The 27301-nt window shown below is 42.8% G+C and overlaps 1 protein-coding gene across 1 annotated transcript in view; it reads left to right on the top strand.

Moving 5' to 3' along the window:
• Positions 1 to 27301, top strand: part of stxbp5l (syntaxin binding protein 5L) — a 598592-nt gene that overhangs the window by 330157 nt on the left and 241134 nt on the right. Inside the window, exons 11-14 of the mRNA XM_041210884.1 lie at positions 7985 to 8139; positions 10812 to 10884; positions 14693 to 14843; positions 21841 to 21908. Coding sequence (XP_041066818.1) covers positions 7985 to 8139; positions 10812 to 10884; positions 14693 to 14843; positions 21841 to 21908 — 447 coding nt within the window. The remainder of the gene's footprint in view (positions 1 to 7984; positions 8140 to 10811; positions 10885 to 14692; positions 14844 to 21840; positions 21909 to 27301) is intronic.

Raw genomic sequence — 27301 nt, 5'->3', positions numbered from 1 at the left:
GCCTCTGGAGGCTCGCTACACAAAAGTAGTGATGGAGTTATACCACCTCATTCATAGTGATCTGAAATCTCAAGTCAGGGCAATGCTGGCCCTCCCTATGGCTATGAAGATCACTGTTGCCTTTTCTTTCTACACAATGGGATCCTTCTAAGCGGGAGCAGGTGACATCAGCAATGTGTCTCGGTTCACTGTGTACAGAAGCATCAGGATGATGACAATGTACAAAAGGAGAGGGCATTTCATCCTTTTCTTGCCTGAGAGGATGAAAGGACAAATAGGTTTGCCTGGATTGTAGACTTCCCAATGATGCATGGTGCCATCGACTGCATGCAAACACCTCTGCTAGCCCCCCATATCAACGGGGAGCGAGACTGCAACTGCTACCTTTCAATGTGAGGTTGGTGTGCAACCACACAAAGAAGTACATCTTGGTGAATGCCTGCTATCCTGGCAGAACCACAATGCTTTTGTCCTGCAACACTTAGCAAATATAAACCATCTTGGGCCTCCAAACCCCTCAACAGGATGACTGCTCAGTGTTAAAGACTAACCTCGCCACACATGGCTCATGGCCCCCTTCTATCATCTACCATGAGAGGCCAGATAGCCTTCATTGAAAGCCATGGAACTACCTGCAACAACATGGAGCAAGCCATTGGTCTCCAAAGCAAAGATTTCACTGGTGAGGTTGCTTGGGGGAATTTCTGCACTGCATCCCAAGAGGGTCTCTACAACCTTGCAATAATGAGGGTCCGTCCTGTACCTTCTGGACTCTGGAGGATAGGAAGCAACCTGTAGTTTTGAGATCAACAAAGGCAGAGCAACTTTCTAATGATGGAAGCAAAACCATCTTCCAAGTGGTGGGAAGAAAATTTCTCAGAGGCAGACCTGAAAGTTCTTCCAGAGCAGATGTGGCAATGGAGGGACAGGCTGTTTGGATAGTAGAGAAAGAGGCATTTAATGTCAGTTCTGAAAAATTCGAGGATCGAGGTGGCAGTAAGTGCTGCCTCTCTTAATCCTCCAAACAATAGTACAATTCCAAAAGAAGTTCAATCTAAGACAAGAGTTACACTTTCCCAGAATGCACTTCACTACAAAATCTGCCAGTCCTTCACTATTTACCATCTTGTTTATGAATTGTAACAGAAGACCAATAGTGTGAAATAATTTTTGCTGGAACTGTTGTATTACAATCCACCATTTTCAAATTAACCTTCGGTCACAGCCTTACATGCATGTTCACCCTTCAAAATTTCAGCTCTCATGACATTGTTTCCTTCCAATCATTGATATTACCATTTCATTCTCAGCCCATTGATACCTGAGATGCGCCATGTTACCTGGCTAACAGAGGACTTTCACACTATCTATTTCTTCATCCAGGTAAAGATGGCACACACTGCCATGAAAAGATACGCCACAGGAGATGGCCTCCCAATCTCCTGGTCTGACATCTTTTGATTAGGAAGCAGTAGAACCCTAAGGGTGATACACATCAGAGGATGTTAGGGATGGAGAAATTGGGGGGGGGTTGTGTCAGCTACAGTTTGTTATGACAATCTGTTGCTTTTTCACTACCTACCTGGGACCAAAGCCAAACTTTCTGCAAGCAATCAATTCTTACTCCTTCTGAATGTCTCAGGAAAGGTTTGCCCACTCTTTCTATTCTTTTTTCCTCTTCTCACCCCCCAGATGAAAGAAACAGAGGAGGAAGATTTACAGGCCCCTCTGCTTCATGGCACACCACTACATCGTTATCCACACAATCATTTGCCCTGTCACTGCCACAAAAGCGAGTGTTGGTCTTGGAGTGAGTGAGTCTTGGAAATTAATAATGGAAAACAAGGAAATGGCAGAAGCATTGAATTGGTATTTTGTGCCTGTCTTCACTGTGGAAGACTTGACTAACTTCCCAAAGATACTTGAAAATCTAGAGGTGAAAGGGAGGGAGGAACTTAAAACAATCATAATCACCAAGGAAAAGATGCTGGGGACACTATTAGACCTAAAGGCTGACAAGTCCCCAGGACCTGATGGCCTGCATTCTAGAGTCTTAAAAGAAGTGGCTGCAGAGATAGCTGAAGCATTGGTTATAATCTTCTAAAATTTCTTAGATTCTGGAAGGGCCCACTAGTAGCTTGAAGACATCAGGCCGAATCTTCTAAGGAGTGTCAATCACTGTTGAATTGCCAATCTGCTCTTATTTATGTAGCGCTGGAGCTCCGCACTTCTGGCCTGAAAGTCCGAAACGGGTTTCCTCAGAAATGCGGAGCATACCTGTTCTGGAAGCTCTTCCTCCATGGAAGTGGGTTGGAAAATAGCAAATGTGACACCTTTATTCAAGAGGAGGGAGACAGAAAGCAGGAAACTATACGGAAGTTAGCCTAACATCTGTCTCTAGGAAATTGCTAGGATTTATTATGACGGATATTATAGCAGGATACTTGGAAATCATAATGGGATCAGGCAGAGCCAATATGGTTTTAGAAAGGGAAATCATGTTTAACTAATTTAACAGAGTTCTTTGAGGAAAGAGAAGAAAGGGATAAAGGAGAACCTGTAGATGTGGTGTATTTCAGGTGGCACTCTACTGACCCTGCCACCTAACACCCTCTCATCTATCACCCTGTCACCATACCCAGTTGCCACCCTGTCATGTACCACCCTGCCATATAATACCCTGCGACCCACCACACTTCCACCTGCCACCCTACCCAGCTAGCACCCTATCCACACTACTACCCTACCCACTTACACACACTCATTCACTAACACAGTAAAAAGCTATTTAAATATCTAAAGACTTTTCACTGCGTTAGTGAATGAATACTTACCAAGACACAACAGCTAGTGCCATAAAAAGGGCTTGGCTTGGCTTCCTCCAACAATCCTGCACTATAAGGAAGGGCTTCCAGAGCAGGTATGCTCCACATTTCTGAGGAAGCCCGCTTCAGACAACCAGACCAAAAGTGCGGAGCTCCAGTGCTACATAAATAAATAAGAGCAGACTGGCAATTCAACAGTGATTGACACTCCTTGGAAGATTTGGCCTGATGTCTTCAAGCTACTAGTGCTGGAATTCTGGCAAGCATAGTTTTGGCTTCTATTATTTGATTGGAACTTCTAAGTTAGCCCTATCCACAGATTAGTAGTTGACCAAAATTGGGATCCAGCACCTGTGGCATCAGAGGGCTTCGCTTATGAGGTGTTGCTATTTCTCATGATAGCAGTACTTGCAAGGCCTTTGGCCAGCCTGCTAGATGACTGAAATTCTAACTGAAAGAAAGCCCATCAGGATGCCCATGCAGCAAAAACAGTAACGCAAACTGCAACAAGTTCATCCAAGAACAGAACTGACCTAAGACCAGAACCAGCACATTTCCAAGAAGCTGATTCTCAAAGTTTTCAGCCAACCACTTCTTGCACAACCTGGTTTTCAGCTAGCATCTAGAAGGAGCATCAGATTAGGGTTGAAAACATGGTACAGCATAGCCAAGTGGAATTACAGCTTTAAGAAACATTAAAGACTGGAACACTGTGGTGATGATGGTGATCGGGTGGGTGTGCGCACAGAATAAGCAAATGAATGTTTTGTTGGCGAAGTTAGAGGGATCAATATGAATATTAATATGAATATCCTTTTGTTGTATGGATGGCAGGAGTGTGGGCTATAAATTATGGAGTGCACGGGATAGTGGAAGAGTGTAGATGCATAGATGTAGTCTTCAGCTATATTCAATGATAACTACAAGAAGAATATCAACCCGAACCCTGAGCTTTACAAAGAGGCTGACGTTTCTAAGCAGAAGTACTAATAAAGACATTTGAAGATATAAAACACAATTTATAGGTAAACAGTAAAACATTTTTTATTAATTTACTGGAAGCATTATTTTCAGCTGACTAGATGAAAGATCAGTTGGTCCAATTAACTTGTTACCATAAACCCCACATCCCTGCAGGAAATGCAATCTTTTGGGAGAGGCAAGCAAACATGTGGGCAGCCTAAGGGAAATAAAATCAGGAAATTCAGTTAAGAGGAAAATAGAGAAGCTGATAAAAGAATTTTCCCATCCCAAATTGGAAAAGAATGGAGGTGGGATGGCAAACAAAATGACCACCGAGCGGTGGCAGCTGAAATTTCTGCCTCCTGCCATTTTCTGCAGTGCTGGAAGTGGCCAGTAATTGGGAGCCCTCAGCAATGACACCTGGTGAGTGGAGCCATGAGCAGTGATAGAATCAAGTAGCAGGCAAGGAATGTATTTAAACTTTATTGGAATTGTTTGAACTGGCTAAAGGGTCTCACTGCATGCACTGAAAAGTTGCAGGAGTTCATCAAATGAGAGTGGAGAGATAGGGTTGAAGTCCCTACCCCTGCAGGGCCTGGGAACACAACTGGCATTGCCTGAGCACTGGAGCATTGGACCAGGCTGCTTGGACATCACCTGGGCAGCAGGCAAGGTGCACCTGGAAATGGGACTTGCTCAATTACATAGAGAAAGTCGAAGCATTACAGCGGTAGCGGGCTCAGCAGTGAAGGGTTCCTTGGCATCAGGCATCAGGTGCACACAGCTGCAGAGCCAGAGCCACAGAGGAGAAGGCGAGACTACCCAGAACGCAGGACCTCCTGGAACAGGTGAAACCACCTGGACATGTCAGAAAGGCATTGCTGAAAGAGACTGCGATTCTTCAGGGACATCTGTGCCCTCGTCTTTTAGGAACTTATACCTCATTCCACTCATAGCCAAGTCCTACCAGTAACTGTCTATGTAACTGTGGCCTTAAATTTCTTTGCCTCTGGATCATTTCAGGGCTGAGGCATGGACCTCTGCGACATTTCGCAGTCTGCTGCACCCTGATGGTCACAGATGCCATCTGTGCCAAGGCTGAAGGCTACAGCAGATACGTCACTGATGGAGCCTCCCAGACTCCAGGGACAATTGGATTTGCTACAATGCTCTGTTCCCACAATCTGATCCAAAGGTTCGGCGGATGAACTCTGAAGCTTGCAAAACTAACCACATGGCTGTGAATGCAAAAAGCATATGCTGGCACAGGAAAGACAATCATGCATCCAGCATGTACAATCTTATCCTCACAGAGATGGACTATTGCCTACATTCTCCACTGTCACTGGTGAGAAGCCATTGTTTTGTTTACATGCTGTTACTGCTGTTTAGTTCAAAGTCAAAGACAACGCGTCCCTTTGTAACAGAGTGAATTTATTTACATTGAGTCGAACATAATACTTGCATGCAATATCCACAGCACACCACAGTGACCCACTTAGTGATTACCCAATGCAGTGCCATGCACATTTCAGAATTCCTATGTTGCGCTCCCTTTGTTGCCTCAGAGGAAGTGAACATCACATGCTTACATCTGTGGCTTTGTGGCTGTGAAGACTGTGGCAGCTATCCTCATCTTGGAGGGGCCCCTTTGGGGCCTCTCCTGGGAATGCTGCATCTCAGTAGAGGCAATCATCATCACCAGGACTTGGCACACATATGCATCCTCTGTCAGAAGGGCCAGAATGAAGAGGATACTGCGAGCAGTGTGGGGCCCTCATTCTTCCCTAGCATATCTTCAGCCTTTGGTAGGCATTCCCATTGGTCTGAGGGATTGGGCTGCTGGAGCAAACCTGGCATCCCGCCAGCCACCATTGGGCCAACCATGCAAATGTCCTGTCCAGGTTTCTCAGCATTTAACGCATCCATGGACATCAGTGCTCAGGTTATGAACTGACCGATCTAGGCTAAATTAAGCACCCTGCTTCCTGTGCAGGGCATTACGCTGTCCTTGCATGCACCCCAGGTGTTGCTGCATATGGCTATCCATGCGGTTGGCCACTCTTTCATGGAAGGAACTCATGCGCTCAAGGTCCCAAGACATGATTGAGCTTATCTGTTCCATGGACTTCTCCACTCAAAGTCCATGAGCCCATACAGCGTCAGAGAACTCTGATAGATGGTCACATTTCCACTGTTGGTTCTCCAATTGCCAAGCCCCAAACAAGGTCTCCTGAGGCCTTTCCTCACTGCCCAGCAGAACATCACTATGACTGTCCTTCCCCTTTCTGAGGGTAACTGTCCACAGATACCTCTGCCTCAGACACTTCCTCCTTCATACTGGTGTTGTGCTCCTCACCAAGTGCCTTTGTTTCTACACGCATGCATGGACTCACAAGATGCTAGTATCTATGCTGGTGGATAGCGCACTTGTCTGCTGTGATAATGCATTCTAAGTTATCTTCTCTTCCTCCTGCTTCCGTCTGAGTGATTCCTCAGAGGGACGGGTGACCTGAGACTACTGGCACCTGTGTGAGACACAGGAGGAATTAATGAGACTTAGCCTTGGAGGTTTTGAAGGATCTGCAGTACTGCGACTTTCCATCCACCCAGTGCTTGGAATGCTTTCGGACAAGGTGTTGTGCAGTGGCACCATGCTCCCCCCCACCCACCACACCATGTGCACATGGGCCTCTTCAATGCTGTGTGCACCTGGGATGACAGTCTCACCTTCACCAAGTGTCTGCTGCTGTTACTTACACTAAACTGGATGAAATAAGGGGTAGATGTTTAGCTACAAATGTTCAGTGTGAATGGACTACACCTTATAGAAACAGACCAATTTTCATTCCTGTTGATGGAAATTAAAATTGGGCCCTTTCTATATCAGGGGACCAATCCTCTAGGCGGCAAGAGGTACCAGACCATTTTATCATGACCAAAGTATTATGCCATGTAATGCATAATGTATTATTCTGTGGGCTGGATTTTCATGAAGTTAGGGAGACTCGTGGAAAACAGCAATTCCCGAATTCCTGACCTCATTCCAAGGGATTACAATTTTCAGGAGTGGCTTTTAAGGGTGTGGACTGGTTCAGGTCACAAGCCCACACCCTGCTTCCCCAACCTAGCCAGCTCAATTGCAGGGATAGGCACAGTCTAGTCCTCTGCAATTTTCATGGAGGTGGGTCATTTTTTCAAAACATTGTGGTTCATGTCACCCCAGGGCTAAGTCTCATTATGTATTCTTGGCTGAAAACCAAGTCATCCATTAAAGTACTGAAACACCTGTGCCCCAAGAAAAACATTGTTTGATTGACAGCTCTGGTTCTCTGATCTCTTCTGTCAATTGCACAATGCTTATTTACATGAGATAAAGAGATTTCAAGTGCTTGCTGTTTCAGCTATTGACACCTTAAAGGGCCTGGATCATTCACACTTTTATTGGGCTGTAGTAAAAGCAATATTATGAATTAATGACTTTTTAAAAGCTTTTTTTTTACACATCCTACCATCACTGTTGGGTTTCATTGGTTCTATACAGCATATAGTGGATGAATGGGCATGGTGGTACTATAGCTTGGTAAGGGGACATGAGGGGGAATACCTTAGCATGGGGGCATGAGGGGCCATGGAGGGTGGGTGAGGGTCAAGTGATGGCATGGATAGGGCATGGGGAGTGTGTGGGAAGGTGAGGGGTGAGGGCCAGAGGGCCTTTTATTTTCTTCATTATGACTGGAACGAGTCCCACAGCACCGAGGCAGGCATTTTAGCAGCCCACCTGAGCACCCGTTAGTCCTGCAGCTACTTCCAAACTCTTTTCTGGAACGGCTGGCCTGACTGCATCCTACATTCGCCCGCCACAATGAAATTCCTGTTTTTCCTGGCACATTCTTCCAAGGCAGGTGAGCCGAGTCGGGAATTTCCCTGACTCCCATTACCTGCCTCCAGGGTGAAAATGCAGCCCTATGTTTTAGCAATTTTGTTCCTTTAATGCCTAAAGGTTTAATTGCTGCAAGTAAACTGAGATTGACATGATGCTAGTTTTAATTGATGCTTGGTCAGATAACTTTTAAGAAACATTTGTCAGTTTCAGGTTATAGTTTAGAAGTAGCCAGCAGTTCAAGGTCATTTTGCAAAATGTGATGTCTAGATTAAATGTAAATTGTATTCTAACTATGATTTTCATCTTCCAGTGAACCATTTATAATTTTTTCTGGAGGACTTTCCTATGATAAAGCGTGCAGAAGACCCAGCCTGACAATTATGCATGGCAAATCCTTTACAGTTCTAGAAATGGATTATCCAATTGTGGACTTCCTAGCTCTTTGTGAAACACCATATCCAAATGGTAATAAGAATGGGTGAACTGTTCATGTTTTACCTACCTCCTTAAATGGAATGTGTCATTAGGCTTAAATTAATATTGGCCCAGAATTTGTTCAAATGGCATAACCGACAAATAACACCAAAATATATGCTGAAGTATATGCTGATCTTGGCATCAGTCGCTTTTGCCAAAATTTACTGTGAATGTCATTAGCATATACTGGAACATAGAAATCAACATAAGATCAATGTAAATAATCAGGGTCCAAGCAAAGTGTATAATTATTCCATTCTCCTTTTATGTGTAAAAATTAGAAGTTTGAAGCCATTGAACCATTCTTCGTGCATATTAAGCACAGTGACCAAGAGAGACTTTAGGTATAATTGGCAATCCAGGTCTGCTCATTTTAAGAAATGCTTTCTCCCCCCAATTTTCTGCTCTAACTCATTTGCGTATTACAGTACATAAAATCTCCCATGAATCAACGCAATCATTTCAGAACACAATTTTTAATAAACAAATTAAGTTAAAAATGTTCCTTAATATAGTTCAAATGGAAACCTGGTGCAGTATTATTATCAATTAAATAGGTTGATCATAAATTAACTTATTAATCATTGTCTAGCACACCAGTAAGTATCCCAATTTGAAAAAACTAAAAATGACTTTAAAAAACGATACTGAACCATTTGCTAATTATTTTGGTGAACAATAGTTTAAAAATATTTAAAAGTTTTAAAAATGTGCAATTAGTGTTTTAGTGTTCAAAACAAGCAGCTTAATTTGAAGATCCTCCTTAAAGGCTCCTAAATGAATGTAATTACTGGAAACTTGCCATGGTGATTCAATCTGGGGGCATGGCTGGCTTCCAGTACAATTTTTTTTTGACCAGCATAAAAGGTCGCAGCAAGTCTTTTTGTGAGGGATGTAATATGTGCCTGAAATTTCTCAATCTTTTGCGCTGATTAGGCTGATTTCAGGCAAACTGCATTGAGGAAAATAGTGCAATCTGGGAGAAACTCTTGCCCAGCATGCTTCAGTAAATGCAATCATGAAAGCATTTCATTTTTTAGTATAACTCATCCAGATGCCACAAAAATGTACTCAAGGATATGAAAGATACAGTGCAGGTCTCTGTGACAAATAATTTTAAAATGGCTTAGAAAATAGCCAAAAATGACTTTGGGTCTTCCTGCACTTAGAATTTTGGTGTACATTTAAGAATGTTCAGAACTGGCATAAATATAGGAAACCTGTGATTTCTGATCCTTTGCTTGGGGGTGGAACTATGTTAATGGGCAGCAGAAGGTTTCAGGGGAGGTTTCTCTGAAATGACATAAAATTAAGCAAATTCAAGAATGGTATAAAAATGGATGTAAGCTCCTTATGCCTAAACTTGCGCACTCTTTTGTGGTTTAAATCAATAATACACCATAGTTACTCTTGTCTTAGAATAAGTATTCAGGAAATTTAGGGCCAAATTTGACTTCAAACCAAAGTTACTATATTGTTTCCCCCTCCGTCCAAACCGCACCACCCTGCCCTCCATTCAAATAATCTTTTCCTTATCTGTCTTAAGATCATTCAGGAAAAAGTTCTAACACACATTTCCATGTTTATGGAAATGTCACTGGCCCATAAAAAAGACTTGGATAATAATAATTTACAGTTAGTGATCGGCATTTTCGTGCTTGGTTTGAATTTTCTTGCACTTATACTCTCCAGTTCACAAATGTTTACCTCTTTTTATTTGCCTAGTTCTTTTTATTTGTTCACGGGATGTGGGCTGGGAAGACCAGCATTTATTGCCCACCCTTAATTGACCTTGAGAAGGGTAATTCCTGAAACAAATTATTTCCAAATTGCAATCAGTGTTTAAACATGGAATTTCAGTCAATTTTACCATCGCAATCTGCTACTGTTCAAAATAATGCAAAACATAGATGGAGCAGGGAATGGAAGTAGTAGAGCAGTTAACTTGCATCACTCTACATTCAATACTGGGTTTACAGTATTGTGCTAGAAATAAATAAAATGTGGACAAAACATACTGACTGTAGCTTTCATAGTCATAGGGGAGGCGGTAGCATAATGGTAATGTAACTGGACAAGTGATCCAGAGGCCCAGGCTAATGCTCTGGGGACACGGGTTCAAATTCCACCACGACAGCTGGTGGAACTTAAATTAGTTAATAAATTGGGAATATATAGGCTGATCTCAGTATTGGTAATCATTGATTGTTGTAAAAGCCCATAGGGCAGGAAAGCTGCCATCCTTACCTGGTCTTCCTTACCTGTGACTCCAGACCTACAGCAATGTAGTTGACCCTTAACTGTCCTTTGAAATGGCCTAGCAAATGCAATCAAAGGCAATTAGGGATGGGCAACAGATGACACCCATGTCCCATGAAAGTGTAAAGAAAAATTATTAGTGCTCTCACAATTAAGAGGAGCATTTAATTAGTTGGTTTAATTTTGATTTACTGTTTGCATATAAATTTAATAAATTAAGCAGAGATATCCATCCTACATAAATCCAGGATTTTTTACCATTTGTCCCTTCTATCAGCATAATAAATGAGTAGCTTTAAACAGTGGAGAAGTTGTACATTAGACATGCAATTCAGTTCCATTATATGGAACCTACTGTACTGGTACTATATAATTAGTTTCTGTTTAATTATGCTTTACAGAATTCCAGGAACCTTATGCAGTGATTGTGCTCCTTGAAAAAGATTTGATTGCTGTTGATCTTACGCAAAGCAAGTAAGTGTATTTATGCAGATAGAATGTCATCTAGCTTGACTTTTTTTTTGCAAATGTTTAAAGTGTTTTTTTATGTGGAAAATCAGTTATTACCATGAATTGCATAAAAGATTCTTTGTTTTTGGAAGGACTGAAAAGATGAGAAATGAGAGCAAGGATGTTTTGTGGAAATTTCACAACACGTTTTCTTCTTCTTTCACGGTTAAAATAGCAATAAACTAGCAAACATGACTAAGTCTGAATTTTAGCTTAAAACACTCAAACAATAATAAGAGGCCATAACTTCCGACTAACATCAGAAAGAGATGGCCCGCAGGAAATAGAAGGAATAAATACATGCTTACCTGCCTTTGAAAATGATGCTGACACTTCTGATCGCTGGAGCTGTTTGGAGCCTGCATCGAAAGGCTCTCACAGACCCCAGTGAGGTGCAGCTCCAGTGGATTCAAGGAGGCCATGCTACTTCTTTTACTGCACGAGCTGCCATAAAGCAGGTAAGTTTAAAGGGCCCAGTGAAATTGAACAGGCCAGGGTGAAAGTAAGTGTCTAAGGTAAGTGGATAGGATTTGGGAGTGTGGTTGGGGGGCGGTGGGGGGTGCGCTTCAGAGGGTGGGAAGTTCAGAGGGTCGGGGGGTCAGATGTCGAGGTGGGAGTTGTGGGAGTTGGATGTTGGGAGTTCAAGTGGGGGGTGGGGAGGTCAGAGGTCAAGTGGCAGGGGTGTCGGATGTCGGAGATTCAGGTGGGGAGGACAGGGGTGTGGGAGTATCAGAAGTAGGTGTGGGGCGCTCAGAGGTTGGGGGGTTGAGTGTGGGGGGGTGGGAGGTTGGAGTTAGAGGTGTTGGGTGTGGAAGTGTTGGTGGTTGGGAGGTCGGAAGTCAGGGGAGTGGGGAGGTCAGATGGTGGGAAGGTGGGGGGTTGGGGGGACTGGAGGTCGGAGGCGTGTCAGAGGTCAGCAGGGGTCGGGTCAGGCCTGCACGGGGGTGGAATCCTTGTGGGGGTGGTTGGGGGTGTGGAGGGAGTTCTGTGGGGGTCGGTCTGGGTGTTTACAATAGTAGTTAGATGAGGTTTTAATTCTTCTAACATTTTCTGGGTAACTATTGGTGTAACCCTGGCGGAACCATCCAAAGTTTGCGAGTTAAATCACATTTTCAGATGGTTCCCAACACAGGGCAATTGTCCAGAGGAAGTTTGCACTTCTGGGCAATTGCCATGCAAACCCTTACCTGGGAACTACTGAGAGAGATTCCCTAGTGCATCTTTGGCGTACCCCCCCCGCCCCGCCAACCAAATCCAATGCTGGGGAGCTTAGAAGTTACAGCCCAATGAATTATCAAAAACTCTTACTTAAATACTGATCAGAGAGGTAGAAAGATCAAAATATTTGCATTGCAACTTTTGAAACAAGCTATAACAGAATAAGTAGAACAGCTTAAGAATGCCAACTAAAGGTAATTTTACCAGTGAAAACAGTGATTGATAAGAGCTAGTTGTTACAATCCCCTTAGAGACCGATAACTTTTAAAAAGAAAATTGAACTTCTGGTTAATAGCTGAAAGAATGACACATCAAGATTTCATGTTTAAAACGTTTACTATAACAGCAGGTTAAAAGCACTATTGACTAAATTCTATATTTGTAGGCAACATATATTTTTAAAGCACAGAACACAATTCCCCCTTATTTTTAGCCCAATCGAAAAAACACACATCTCAGGTATACTTTACACTGTCCTTTTACATAGTCATTCAATTTTCCCAGAATCAATACAAAGAAATTCTTAGCTCCTGGAATTTATTCCTGTTTTCTTTTCCCAGCCTGGTAACTTGCAATCTTAGAACTGTCATTCGCGGTGAAATTTTCTTTTCCCTGAAACTCTCCCTCCAGCTGTCGGGGATATTCAGGGGAAGCCTGTAACCTGATCTTTACAATGGCCTCCTCTGCATCCTTCCCCATATCAATGTGAATCACATGGGCTTTGTATCTAGATAGAAATGCTAATTAGCTATCCTTGAGAGCCCAACATTCTTTTATGTTGAAACTAAATGGACAATTTAAAGCTCAAATGTTTTCAATATGACATTCTTGACACTTTTCTGGGACTTTGGAGGCTCACGATTTATCCACTGTTAGCATACAGGCTGTTGCCATTGTTTCCAAGCCTAAGCAACTTGCATCTTTTTCCCAGAAAAACACTCTGGGCTTTCTTTAATTACTATCAATCAAACCACTTAGGCTCAATGTTAGGCAAACTTCAGAACAGGTCACATGATTCCTTCAGTTTACCTTTAAGACCAAGTCCCAATACATAACAATCTTCGAAACCTCATAATTGTAACATTGTTGCTCAGAAAAATGTGATCATTTTGTTTGACAAACATTTGCAATCCTGGTTGGTAGGTTTCAAAGTTTGGAAGTAAAAATTCTTAGTTTTCTCAGTTTTCTTAGGTTGCTTTCCTAAGTCCAACTAGCAGTAGCCATGTTTCTGAATGTTGCTTTTCTTTTCTCATTGGTAAAACTACTGCACCTAAAACTGGTGGTTAATAGTAGGCAAGTAAAATATCAGATTCACAAAGCTGTTTTGAAAGTGATTTTGTATTATGAAAGGATGTGGGTTGGGAATTTCCTAAGATCTGCACCCACTCTGCTGCTACAGCTTGGCAGGAAGTACAGAAGATATCCCATTTACATGTCAAGTTTAGAGCAGTGGAGCAGGTGCAGCTCTGAGGAAATTGTTAATTCCTAAGGTAAATTTTGTGAGGTTTCACACCACAGGTGGGGCTGCGACTGTAGAGACACCTATTTCAAAATTGAGTACTACATCCCAAAGTCTGATTCCTACTATGCCAGATTTTGAAAGGCACAACAGGCCCTCTTCCTTATGGGCATGGACGTAAGGATATTTAAATTAGTTTAGGAAGGGCCCTACCTAATTTTAAGATATTTGCCTTTTAAAACCTGGCCAGTTAAAGATCTTTGACCTAAAATGTCTAACTTATGTGGGAACTCATGGAAACTGGCATGCATCCTGAATGTAAAGACAAAAAAAAAATACGTGGAAGGCATTTGTGTCATTTCCATTTAAGTCTTCATTTGTTTCAAGCAGAAGCTTCCTCTGCTCACCCGTGTGGTCACTGAAAATGTGCATCCAGCTGAAAAAGAATAGAGTCCCAGCGTTGTAGCTCTGAATTAGGGCTGAATTTAATGGCCACAGTGGTGGTCTCATCCACGGCTGTAAAGCCGGGGGCAAGAACTCCGCAGCCATTTTCAGAAGGCCAGTGGAACTCATACTGTTAACTGCCTGCCCTCGGGGCACTCGCCCTTTAAGGGCAGAGATCCCACCTCCAAGAGGGTCAGCAGCTCTTCAGTCCCAGCAGTGCCAACATGAGCGGTGGCCACCACTGGGAATGCTGCAGGCTTGGACCAGCGAGGATGGAGGAGGCCCTGGAATGAAAGTGGGTTTGCTCAGCCAGGCCCTGGCAAGGGGTAGGGTTGTTGTGGAGGTCAGGGGTTAGTCTTAAAATTGGGGCCGCAGGTTGTCCAATGAAGAGCCCCTACCAACCCCTTTCCTTCCCTGTGGCAGGATGAGGCACTTAAGTATCCTTCCCTGTCCCCGACTCAATCTGGTGGGGGTGGGGGAAGAGTCAGGAAGGCAACAGGGATACTAAACCCCACTTTCCCTCTGATTCTGGTATTAAATTCCCCCCTTGGTTTCTATTTACTATAAATTATAGTTTTGGCTTGATTGTCTGAGCATGAAGTTGTCTTTATTTTTGAAAAATTTATTACTGTCTTTGATTTTCCTGGTCAGCTTTCCTATCTTTGAGAACCCATATCCAATGGATGTGCATGAGTCTCCAGTGACGTGCTCTGAGTATTTTGCTGATTGCCCTCCTGATTTGATACCTGCACTTTATTCCGTGGGAGCTAAACAACAAAAAAAGCAGGGATATAGCACAAAGGTAACGGACTGCACTTTATTCTTGTTTATATTGGTGTATTGAGATTATTCTACTGCTGGCAGAGGTATTTTAGTTGTTAAATATTTGCCAAGGGTCTTGTTAAATAAAAACGTAGACATTTAATGATGAACACTAAAGACTATGTCTTCACATTATGAAGTGTTGTCCCTTTTAGTTCAAGATACCAGCATGCTTTTTAGTTTCATATAATATTGTGCTATTTGAACATTAAGAGGAATAAGAAAGCTGTTGACAGACTTCAGGGAAAAACCTGTGACACTACAAAATAATGATTTCTGTTAGATTTCTTAGCATGTCTTTTTGATGCATAAATCTAATACAAGTCCCACCTGCAAGGTCTTTTTCAGCACAAATCCATCTTTGTGACAAAGTTGGTTGCCCGTTAGCTGGTGTCTCAGAATAAACTCCAATCTCTCTGCAACTATCTCATATTCTTTGGGTAGAATTTTGCCATCAGCGTGCAGGGGACGGGGCCCATTTGCCGATGCATAAAATGACGTGGGATGACGTCGGGCGGAACCCTCGATGTCATCCCGCCCCATTTAAATTTTCAGGAAGGTGGGGGCACAGCAAAATCAGCTGCGAGCCCGCTAACCTGTCAATGGCCAATTGAGGCCATTGACAGGATCATTTAAACAACTAAGGTCGGTGGGCAGGCCAGGAGCCCCGGCAGCAAATAGAGAAAACATGAAACCTCATCCAGCGGTGGGATGAGGTTTCATGCAGGGTTTTAAAAAAAATTTATTAAAGTTATTCTGTAAATTATGAACATGTCCCATGAGGGGAACATGTTGGGGAATTTTCTTTTCTATTTTAAATAGTTTTCAAAGTGGCAGCGATATCCCTGAGGCTGCACTTAGCCTCAGGGAGATGTGTGCTCTTTCCCCCTCCCCCCACCCGCACTGGAAGCACATAGCGCTTCCCACTGGACATCAAGCTGGGCGGGCCTTAATTGGCCCGCCCACATAAAATGGCAGTGCAGCCCACTTCGCTGGCAGGGATCGTTGCCCTGCCCGCCGGAGATTGGGTTGTGCCTGCCCACCCGACAAGCAGAAAATTCTGCCCTTTGTTTTGACCCCTTATTAGTTTATCCTTAAGTTTTTTGGCAGCCACCAAAACTTTGTGAGGACTTCTGTATTTAATTCTGTTCCAAGACTATTCTGTGGCCTTTATTTCACTGTATAATGTATTCAAGCTATGGCACCTCAATTTGCACTTTCATATTTGTCGGAACTACAGCTGTGAGATTTCCCTCTTGCACTAACCGGAATGTCATTCCCTGGTAATTGTCTTCTGATGCAAAAATCAATTCCGAACCCGCTATCAGCACTTGCACTGTGCTTTCTTACTCAAAACTCTTTCACCCCCTTCTGCCAATCCATGGACCTCTTCTTGACCATTATCCTGAATACCCAACCAATATTTAAACTTGCCTTTAGCTTTTCTACACATCCTAAAAATGTTGCATCCCTCCATTCATTAGACCCCTCTGGAATATATGTCACCCAAGTAACCACTCTGGGTAATTGGCTTTTGGATGTAATAATTCTGCCCTGTGTGCCATGATCACTCATATTGCCACTCTTGAACTACAATATTCTTGTGGTACAAAATGCTTTGTTTTGATCAGCTGTTCAGAGCCTGAGATTTTGAAATTAATTTTTATTAATCATGCAGAATGAACCTTAACAGTTTGATTGCCATGTTTGATGAGCATTGTCTTACCACCATGACCGTTACCTTATCAGGGCCTTTCCATAGTCTTATAATGCATCAAATCTCCCAAATTAAATTCTGTCTTGGATGATCTTATACAAGGCTTTGGTGGGCTCTGAATTTGAGACCTCAGTCTTGATGAAAGCATTCAAATGTGCATTAAAAAATGCACCAATTGTAGTACTTTCTAGAGCAAGAGTACTATCGTATAGCACAGAAGACAATTTGGGACTTCACCCATAGATTGATTGAGAGGGACTATATCTGCCAGCCATCTGGAATGAATCTTTTACATGAATCGCCCATGCCAGGGCAGTTGTCAACTTGCAGTCTGGTCGATCAGCTAAAGTTTAATGCAGCTTTTCATCAATTACTACAATTCCTTTCACAGAATCCATTGCTGAAAGGAAATTTGACTGCAATATATACATGACCATTATATTCACTTTTCACAAATGTCTCTTAACTTGTCATTGGCAAATTCCCCTCTGTTATCTGTCAGAAACTTCTCTGATGCCCCAAGTCTGATCCCTATCCATTTTTCCATGATTTTACCTGTAATAAACCTTTTGTCCTTTCTAAGTATGATTGTAAAGAGACTAAATTTGGTTACCAAGTTTAGAAAATGTGGACTGCAAATATATCTGCCTTGTCCCATTCCTTTAGATCCATGGCAACTACCTCATTAAAGTAATGTGCCAATGAAGGCTTGCAATAGGTTGTGGTGGCATCCTTCGATACTTTTTATGGATTTTGCAATTCTCACTAGTCTATTCTATTAATCTCGTACACTCTTCATCAACCACATCTTTTAGCATTTTTTTTTATCTTTGACAAATAAGATTAGTGCATTGTCTATGCAACTTTAAGATAATTCCTTTTTTTCTCTAATCCTTAATACCTGATGCCATGAATACTTGTCTAGTATGTCGGTGAGAAATATCAGGTTTTGTTCAGGGGACATAATAATGTCCCTGTTTTTTATTCATTCACGGGATGTGGGCTTCGCTGGCTGGGCCAGCATTTATTGCCCATCCCTAGTTGCCCTTGAGAAGGTGGTGGTGCCTTCTTGAACCGCTGCAGTCCATGTGGTGTAGGTAAACCCACAGTGCTGTTATGAAGGGAGTTCCAGGATTTTCACCCAGCGACAGTGATGGAGTATTCCATCACATTGCTGACTTGTGCCTTGTTGATGGTGGACAGGCTTTGGGGATTCAGGATGTGAGTTCCTCGTCGCACGATTCCTAGCCTCTGACCTGCTCTTGTAGCCATAGTATTTATATGTCTAGTCCAGTTCAGTTTCTGGTCAATGGTAACCTCCAGGATGTTGATAATGGGGGATTTAATGATGATAATGCCATTGAACATCAAGAAGCAATGGTTGGATTGTCTCTTGTTGGAGATGGTCATTGCCTGACACTTGTGTGGCGCGAATGTGACTTGCCACTTGTCAGCCCAAGCCTGGATATTGTCCAGATCTTGCTGCATTTGGACATGGACTGCTTCAGTGGGAGTCGTGAATGGTGCTGAGCATTGTGCAATCATCATTGAACATCCCCACTTCTGATCTTATGATAGAAGGAAGGTCATTGATGAAGCAGCTGAAGATGGTTGGACCGAGGACACAACCCTGAGGAACTCCTGCTGTGATGTCCCGGAGCTGAGATGACTGACTTCTAACAACCACAACCACTTTCCTTTGTGCTAGGTATGACTCCAACCAGCGGAGAGTTTTCCCCCTAATTTCCCATTGGCTCCTTGAAGCCACACTCAGTTAAATGCTGCCTTGATTTCAAGGGCAGTCACTCTCACCTCACCTCGGGAGTTCAGCTCTTTTGTCCATGTTTGAACTAAGGCTGTAATGAGGTCAGGAGCTGAGTGGCCCTGATGGAGCCCAAGCTGAGCATCGGTGAGCAGGTTATTGCTAAGCAAGTGCCACTTGATAGCACTGTTCATGACCTTTTCCATTACTCTACTGATGATGAAGAGTAGACTGATTGGTTGGGTTGAATTTGTCCTGCTTTTTGTGGTTAGGACATACCAGGGCAATTTTCCATGTAGCTGGGTAGATGCCAGCGTTGTAGCTGTACTGAAACAGCTTGGTGAGGGAGGTGGCAATTTCTGGAGCACAAGCCTTCAGTACTATTGCCGGAATATTGTCAGGGCCCATAACCTTTGCACTATCTAGTGCCTTCAGCTGTTTATTGATATTACATGGAGATAATCGACTTGGCTGAAGACTGACATCTGTGATGCTGGGGATCTTTGGAGGAGGCTGAGATGGATCATCCACTTGGCAGTTCTAACTGAAGATTGTTATGAATGCTTCAGCCTTATCTTTTGCACTGCTGTGCTGGGCTCCTCCATCATTGGGGATGGGGATATTTGTGAAGCCAACTTCTCCAGTGAGTTGTTTAATTGTCCATCAACATTCATCAGCTTAGATCTGATCCATTGGTTGTGGGATCACTTAGCTCTATCATTTGCTGCTTATGCTGTTTGACACACAAGTAGTCTTGTTTTATAGCTTCACCAGGTTGACCCTCATTTTTAGGTATGCCTGGTGCTGCTCCTGGCATGCCCCCCTGCACTCTTCTTTGAACCAGGGTTGATCCCCTGGCTTGATGGTAATGGTAGAGTGGGGGATATGCTGGGCCATGAGGTTACAGATTGTGTTTGAGTACAATTCTGCTGCTGCTGATGGCCCACAGTGCCTCATGGATGCCCAGTCTTGAGTTGCTGGATCTGTTCGAAATCTATCCCATTTAGCATGACGGCAGTGCCACACAACAGAATGGAGGGTATCCTCAATGTGAAGGCGGGATTTCGTCTCCACAAAGACTGTGTAGTGGTCACTCCTATCGACACTGTCATGGACAGATGCACCTGCGGCAGCCAGGTTGATGAGGATGAAGTCAAGTATGTTTTTCCCTCTTGTTGGTTCCCTCACCACCTGCTGCAGATCCAGTCTAGCAGCTATGTCCTTTAGAACTCGACCAGTTCGGTCAATAGTGGTGCTACCGAGCCACTCTTAGTGATAGACACTGAAGTCCCTCACCCAGAGTACATTCTACGCCCCTGCCACCCTCAGTGCTTCCTCCAAGTGATGTTCAATGTGGAGGAGCACTGATTCATCAGCTGAGTGAGTGCGGTACGTGGTAATCAGCAGGATGTTTTCTTGCCCATGTTTGACCTGATGCCTTGAGACTTCATGAGATCCGGAGTTGATGCTGAGGACTCCTGGGGCAACTCCTTCCTGACTGTATACCACAGTGGCACCACCTCTGTTGGGCCTGTCTTGCCGGTCGGACAGGACATACCCAGGGATGGCAATGGTAGTGTCAGGGACATTTTCTGTAAGGTATGATTCTGTGAGGATGACTACGTCAGGCTGTTGCTTGACTAGACTGTGAGACAGTTCTGCCAATTTCGGCACTAGCCCCCAGATGTTAGTAAGGAGGGTTTGCAAGGTCAACAGGGCTGCGATTGCCGTTGTTGTTTCCGGGTGTTCTGTCTGATTTCATTCCTTTTTTGTATCTTTGTAGTGGTTTGTTACAGCTGAGTGGCTTGCTAGGCTTTTTAAGAGTCACATGTAGGATGACAGATTTCCTTCCCTAAAGGGCATTAGTGAACCAGATGTGTTTTTACAACAATCGACTTTTAATTTCAGATTTTTATTGAATTCAATTTCCACCATCTGCCATGGTGTGATTCAAACCCAAGTCCCCAGAACATTACCCTGGGTATCTGGATTATTAGTCCAGCGACAATACCACTACGCCTTCGTGTATTATAGTCACTTTTGTAATGTAGAAAACACAGCAACCAACAAACTCTAACAGAGCCCAACTCATCTTATCCATTCCCCTTAGTCAACTGGCTCCTTATCCTCCTTCGGGCATTTTCTCTGGACCATTCCTCTCCCCTTTCATTCAAAGACCTTAATCTCATGGCATCTTCTTCATCAAAATATTCTACCCTCTTAATCTCTGGCACTCATCCTAAATCCCTCCACTTTTCTACTCTACCAGATTAGATAGAGAGAAACTGTTACTGTTGGCAAAACGATCAAGAACCAGAGGACACAGATTTAAACTGATTGGCAAATGAACCAAAGTAAACAAGAGGAAAAGCTTTTTAACACACCAAGTGGTTACAATCTGGAATACACTGCCCAAAAGGGAAATACCTTCAAGTGTGGCTTTCAAAGGAAATTGTATAAGCACCTTGAGGGAATATATATATATATATATATATATATTTGCAGGGCTATGGGCAGAAGGCCGGGCAGTGGGATTTACTAAATTGCAGAGAGCTGGCACAAGCTCAATGTGCTGAACCTATTCATAACCAGACGATGGATCTATGATTCTCTCCCTTAATAAACCTTCTCAAAACCCAGCTATCGTCCAATCCTTCGATTACTTTCAAACTCTCCTCCACCAAAGTGTCCCCTGCCTTTTAAGGCTATTGTAAAATGCATTGGAAAGCTTTATAATTTAAAGGTGCTTTACAAGTGTAAATTGTTCTTGTAATAGCATGTAATTAACAGTAGACTCTTCAATTCCTTCAGTTCTTTCATAACTTCCTTATCTTTATATAGATTCTAAGTTCTTGAACTAGTTTAACTAGTTTAGAATTTGTGTTCTGTTTTTTGTATGTGAAGACTAATGTAAATAATTAGTTTAAAATATCTATCATTTACAGGGTCCTTTTTAAGTTTTACTAGTTATAGAAGTGCTGAGCTATGCAGATTATGAAGTGTTCATTCTTTGGTCTATGCTAAGGACAATTTTTAGTGTGTCACTCTAGATGGCATTCACATGAATAGGTAGGGAAAGCACTTCCTTCTAGATGGTGTCTGGAAATTATTATTTATTTTTGAGGGATCCAAAATTCAAATTAGCTGAGTCAGACGTAAACACGTTTTGATTCTCCTCGCTCAGCTTATATCCAGCTCAGCATGGATGTTAGTTGTAACCTATAAAATGTAATTGCTGATCTGGAAAGTAATTCAGAAATATTCCTCTGTATGCTATTTATTTTTAAAGGAATGGGTCATTTGAAGAAGAGATGGTCAGAATTAGTCTAAGTTCAGGTTTCCCGAATAGATTTAGACTATCAAAGTTAATGGTTCACCTTTGACATTCTATTTATCTGGTAGCTGCACAAAACAGGTAAGCAATTACTGTGTGTTGTTAAAAATGAAAGCTTTCCTTTGTAACCAGCCTAATGATTTCAGCCTTTTGTATTTTCCTAGGAATGGCCAATCGGTGGTGGAACATGGAATTTGGGTGCACAAACATATCCTGAAATCATCATAACTGGGTAAGGTCATTATAAATGGAACATGAATCAATAGCTTGTTAGTGTTAAATATTTTTGATTTTACTGGTATAAATGTGTATAGAGTTGAACCAAACATCTTCAGAACAAACATTAATTTATATTTAGCACTTCAATTGAAAGTTATTCCTCTTTCAGGTGATTCATTCAAGGATGAATAGTGTCAGAAGCTCAAAGACTACAGTCTTTCTAATGTAATGTCTTTATTGAACTGAATATAAATTGGCTGCCTGCAGGGAGTCCCTCATGACATTGTCACATGACTACGACAAACCAAATAGGACATGTCATAATGAGTGCACTTCAGAACCCAAACATCTCCCTTTTCATTACGAACACAAAACAAATTTGCATGCACTACCATATGTAACTGTCAGTTACCCAAGCTACCTACTATACCATAACTGTTCTCATACATGAACAAATTGTTTATTATTCTCATCAGTCCCTGCACCAGCATTGCATAGTCATTAAATCATGCAGGCCTCTTTAATGGTGCGCGTGTGCGTCATCACTGGCTGTTCGTCTGGCTGGTGTTCCCTCTCCAGGGAGTGTCATTCCCGTGGCACCCATTGCCATGGTAACTGTTATTGTTCCATTTCCATTTTGGAGACTGGTGGACCTCTGGGTGTGATGGCCATTTTGTACTCTGTTCAGCTGATGAGATCCCATCTTCCTGATCGGCCGCTCTGCAGTGAAGGCACAGCTTCTCTAGTTGTTCATATATGACTGCAGTTGCGCCAGTATATTTGGTTGTTCACTTCCACCACATACGATCAAAGTGACAACTGCTCTACACATGTCCCAAGTTGCCACATGGGCTGACTCCTGTTGAGAGCATTGGAGGCTTGTATCCTGTGATCAACTCTGGTAATGGTTTGGCAGTCTTGTCAAAATTATATTTGGCTTTCTGCTGTTTTACTTTGATTTTTTCACTCACGCCTGTTACTACTTCTGGTTTCAGTAGCTTTTTTTACTATTGGAAGAGTAGTTTAAGTGCGGTGTGACATTAGTCTTTGGACTGGACTACTTTCCATGCCTTCAATTAATGTGTTTCTCCACTCGAGGATTGCTTTGTATGCATCTGTGCTAGTTCTGCTTGATTTCTTGATGATACCTTTGGCGATTTTCACTGCTGCCTCAGCCTTTCCATTCAACAGGGGATAGTGGGGAGATGACGTATAGTGTTGAATTTCCTAATCCTTTGTGAAGCAGCTGAATTCTTCACTCGTGAACTGAAGGCCATTGTCACTCATCACAATGTCTTGAAGGCCATAACAACTGAAGTGTGTTTTCAAGCTTTCTACTAATCTCTCTTGTCGTCGTTGAAGTCAGCTGGTCTACCTCCCAGTAGTCAGAATAGTAGTCTGCAGTGACAAGATAATCAGTTCTTGCTGTTATGAAGAGGCCTACTCCCAGTTTCATCCATGGTCTGTCTGGAATGTCATGCGTCATCAACGCCTCTCTAGTTTGTTTAGCTTGGTATGCATTACAAGCACCTTACTGGCCGATGTGGTCTTTAATTTCGTTACTCATGTTTGACCAGCAGAGTACTTCTATTGCCTTCCTCAGACTCAATTCATTTCCTTGATAGCATGCATGGATGCGCTTCAGCATCTCTCCTCATCTTCTTAGGGATGATGACTCTATTCCCTTTGTACAAGATACCATGCTGTCAATTCATCTTGGTATGTCCAATATGCTCTTGTGACCACAGGTGTGTCCTTGATGCTCTCAGGTCATCCTTTCATCACTACTTCTTGCAGCACTTGGAGAGTTGCATCTTGTTCGGTAGTTCGCTTGATTTGAGCACTGCACCTGTCTGTCAGATTCAATGTCTCTGCTAGGTTGATGACTTCCAAGCATGTTGAGCTGCTGCTTCATGTTGAATCTGAAAGATTTCACATCCTATTGTAGCATCCTCAACTTTCTTCATGGGAAGTGCTGCTTTCGACTGCATGTCAGCGATGTACATCTGTTTCCCTTGCTTGTATGTCACGTCCAGATGATATCGCTGGACGTAACATTCTTGGCAGATGTTTAGGAGCAGATAGTAGCGGTTTGAGAAAAATGCTTTGAAGTGGCTTGTGGTCAGACTCCACTGTTATTTGTCTCTCCCAAGCAGGTATTGATGAAAGTGCTCACAAGCAGAAACAATAGCCAGGCACTCCTTCTCGATCTGAGCATAGTGTCGTTCAGTTTGCATTAATGCCCTGTGTGCAAATGTGACTGGTTGTCCTTGCTACATTAGGGTTGTGCCAAGATCTGTCTCGCTGGCATCACACTGTGAGGTAGCTTCATCATTGACATCATAGTACTTCAGCACTGGCATTGTTGTCACTAATTGTTTGATTTTAGTGAACACTGCTTCGTGTTCTGTGCTCCAATACTACTGAACATCCTTGGCAGTGAGCTTGCGTAATGGTTCACATCCAACAACAAATTAAGCAAACATCTTGCTAAATAGTTCACAAATCCAACAAAGAGTTGCATTGCTTTCACACCTGTTGGCTGCTGCATTCCTGCTACAGCTCTCATCTTGTCAGCATCCAGGTGAAGGCCTTTTGCTGTCAGTACATGAGCTATGTACTTGACTTCAGGTATCCTCAATTGCAATTTTTTCTTGTTCATCTGGCAAGCAGTCGTATTAAATTCTGATCATAGTCACCTTGGCTTCTTCCCTTGTGTCTGCACATCCTTAAATCATTCACTATGGCTTCCACTTCGGGAAGTTCACTAACTACCTCATGCTGTCTGTGTTGATATTCTCCCAGAGCCGTGGAAATGCCCAGTGGCATGTCCAGCCATCTGTATCTCCCAAACAGCGTCCAGAATGTATTTAGAAAGCTGCTGCTTCTTCGCAACTAGGGTGATAAAGATCTTTGCCTTTGCAAGTTGTGGCAAAATTCCTTCGATGATTGGCATGGGGTAGTGAGATTGCTTCAGTGCTTTAATTAGATCCTTTGGGTCTAAGCATACTCACAGCTTTCCAAGTTGTTTCACCACTGTCATGCTGCTAATCCAGTCTGAAGGAGTTGTCCCTTTTTTGCCCCCTCTTTTCCAGCTCTTTCTTCTATCTTGTTTTTTAGCCTTGATGTGAGGGCAGCTGGAACTCTTCTCGGCAGATTCTGATTTGGTCTTACACTCTTATCTACATTGAGATGATATTCTCCAGGTAGACATCCAAACCCTGTAAACACATATTTGTATTCTTCTAGGATCAGTTCAGCAGTGTATGGTTTTATGTGTTGTGACACTTGTAAATCTCTGTTGGCATGTTTAGGGTTACTAGTCCAAGCTTTAGACTGAGATAAGTGGCTGTTGCGTACCATCTATGATCTGGAACCCCAATTCTTCATTCTTGCCATTGCTTTGGGCTCTCAGACTAATTTGTCCTCTCGGTCTGAATATCGCTTCATCGTATAGCCTTAACCTTACTTTCAAGGGCTTCATTTTTGGATCGCCATGTCGACCCACTTCGCGCAGATCGGTGAAGATCACGATATTGCATGACGCACCAGTGCATATCTGACAATTCTTGTTCACTTGATGTTCTCCTTCTGCGGTCATCATTCTAACTGTCACAAACTATTTATCACCTATGGACTTGAAGGAACCAACCTGTTGTATCATGTATAGTGCTTCATCAGACTCTCCAGCTGATATCTCTTCAGTGGCCATCTGTATAGGCTTGTTTTGTTTCTTTCTAGCCAAACACTTGTGTGCAAAAGGATTCAGCTTCTTATAGTTAAAACACTGCCTTCCCTACGCTGGACAACCCTTCTTTTCCTTTGTATGATGTCCTGTGCAGTATTTGTATCCTGCCCTTTGTCGGTGATTGTTCTGCTCTTTCAGCCTGGAATGTCTTTCAGCATAAAGTATCTCCTGATCTGTTCAACTATACATGTGCTCTAGCTGACGTTTTACAACCTCCACGTTTCTGCACACATCTATCGCTCTCTTGAGAGTAAGTTTCTCCTCTCTCAGTAGACTTGGTCTCACAGTTGGATCTCTTATGCCTAAGACAATTCTATCTTTAATGAGATCCTCATTTAGTTGCCCAAATTCACATGATTTTGCAAGCTGCGTTACTGTAGTCACATACTGATCAATGGACTCTTCTTCACCTTGCGCCCTAATGTTGAACACATGCCGTTCGTAAGTTATGTTCACTTGGGGTTCAAAGCATGCCTTCAAGGTTTTCAAAATTTCTGCAATCTGTTTTTTTCTGCTCTTGGGATAGATTTAGAGTGGAATACAATTTGTAGTGTTAAGATCCCAGCTGATGTTACTACTGGACAAGCCAGATCCAAGGGTGGAACCTGGCTTGATAGATCCTAACTGTTATTCTTTGACAGATCTCTCATTAACTCCCCCCAGACACTTGTCACACTGTGAGCCAACTGATCTCACTGAACTCTGCATTTCACATATGGGGTTTCCAATCTCCACTCTCAAAGAACTGGCTTTGGAATCTTTTCCCAAACTAACACTTGCTCTTGGATTCCTTCCACAAGTGTTCTCCTCCAGGGTTCCAAACTTTCCTTCTGATTTTCCGCTCCCCTGGGTTACCATGTCATTCAAACTTTCTTCCACGCTCTCTCTCTCATTGACTCATGACCATTGTAAAGATTTACAGGCATTCACCTGTCTCCTTGGACCTTCCGGCTTCTCACATGCCTATATAGCTTTAAATCTGCGTACCGCAGCTTTCTTCTCTTGAAGCTTGGAGCCTTCCTCTCTGCTCATTACTTTCAATTCCACATAACAGAACCTCTTCCAGATTCCTGTCCTTTGACTAGATTATGCTTTTGGGACCTTTCTTGTTCTTCTCCCCTGGATTTGGGGACTTTATTCTTTAATTTCTTTCTGTTTCTGCTGGCAACTGCTTCTAACTTAATGCAAACTGCTTTGCTTTAGCTTTTTGTGTGTGTGTGTGTGTGTTTCAGACACTACATTTCTGCTACCAGGCCTGATGCTGACATGGAGAAATTCAGCTGCTCTAAGAGGGCATCCAACACTTGCAAGTTCCATTTCCTGAAAGCTCCCTGGCTCATGTTGCACAGATGCCCTGTGCAACAATACAAAGTCATAAAAGTTGAAGACTGCTGTCATTTTAATTTCCACAAACAAAACAGTCGTGGCAGCGGAGCAAGTCTGTAAATCTTCATAATGAGGTTGATAGAGATGCCCAATGACATCCTTGGGAGATATACAGCATCTTAGAGAAGTCCGAGTAGGACCAGAGTGGCTGTACATGCATTGTGAAGAGTAGTATGTGGTTAGCTGCTGTATTACAAATACATAGAAACATACAAATTAGTAGCAGGGGTAGACCATTGAGCCTGCTCCATCATTCAGTAAGACCTGATCTG

This window comes from Carcharodon carcharias, chromosome 18, assembly GCF_017639515.1.
Source record: "Carcharodon carcharias isolate sCarCar2 chromosome 18, sCarCar2.pri, whole genome shotgun sequence".
Lineage (NCBI taxonomy): Eukaryota > Metazoa > Chordata > Chondrichthyes > Lamniformes > Lamnidae > Carcharodon > Carcharodon carcharias.
This window is presented reverse-complemented; position numbering and strand designations above follow the sequence as displayed.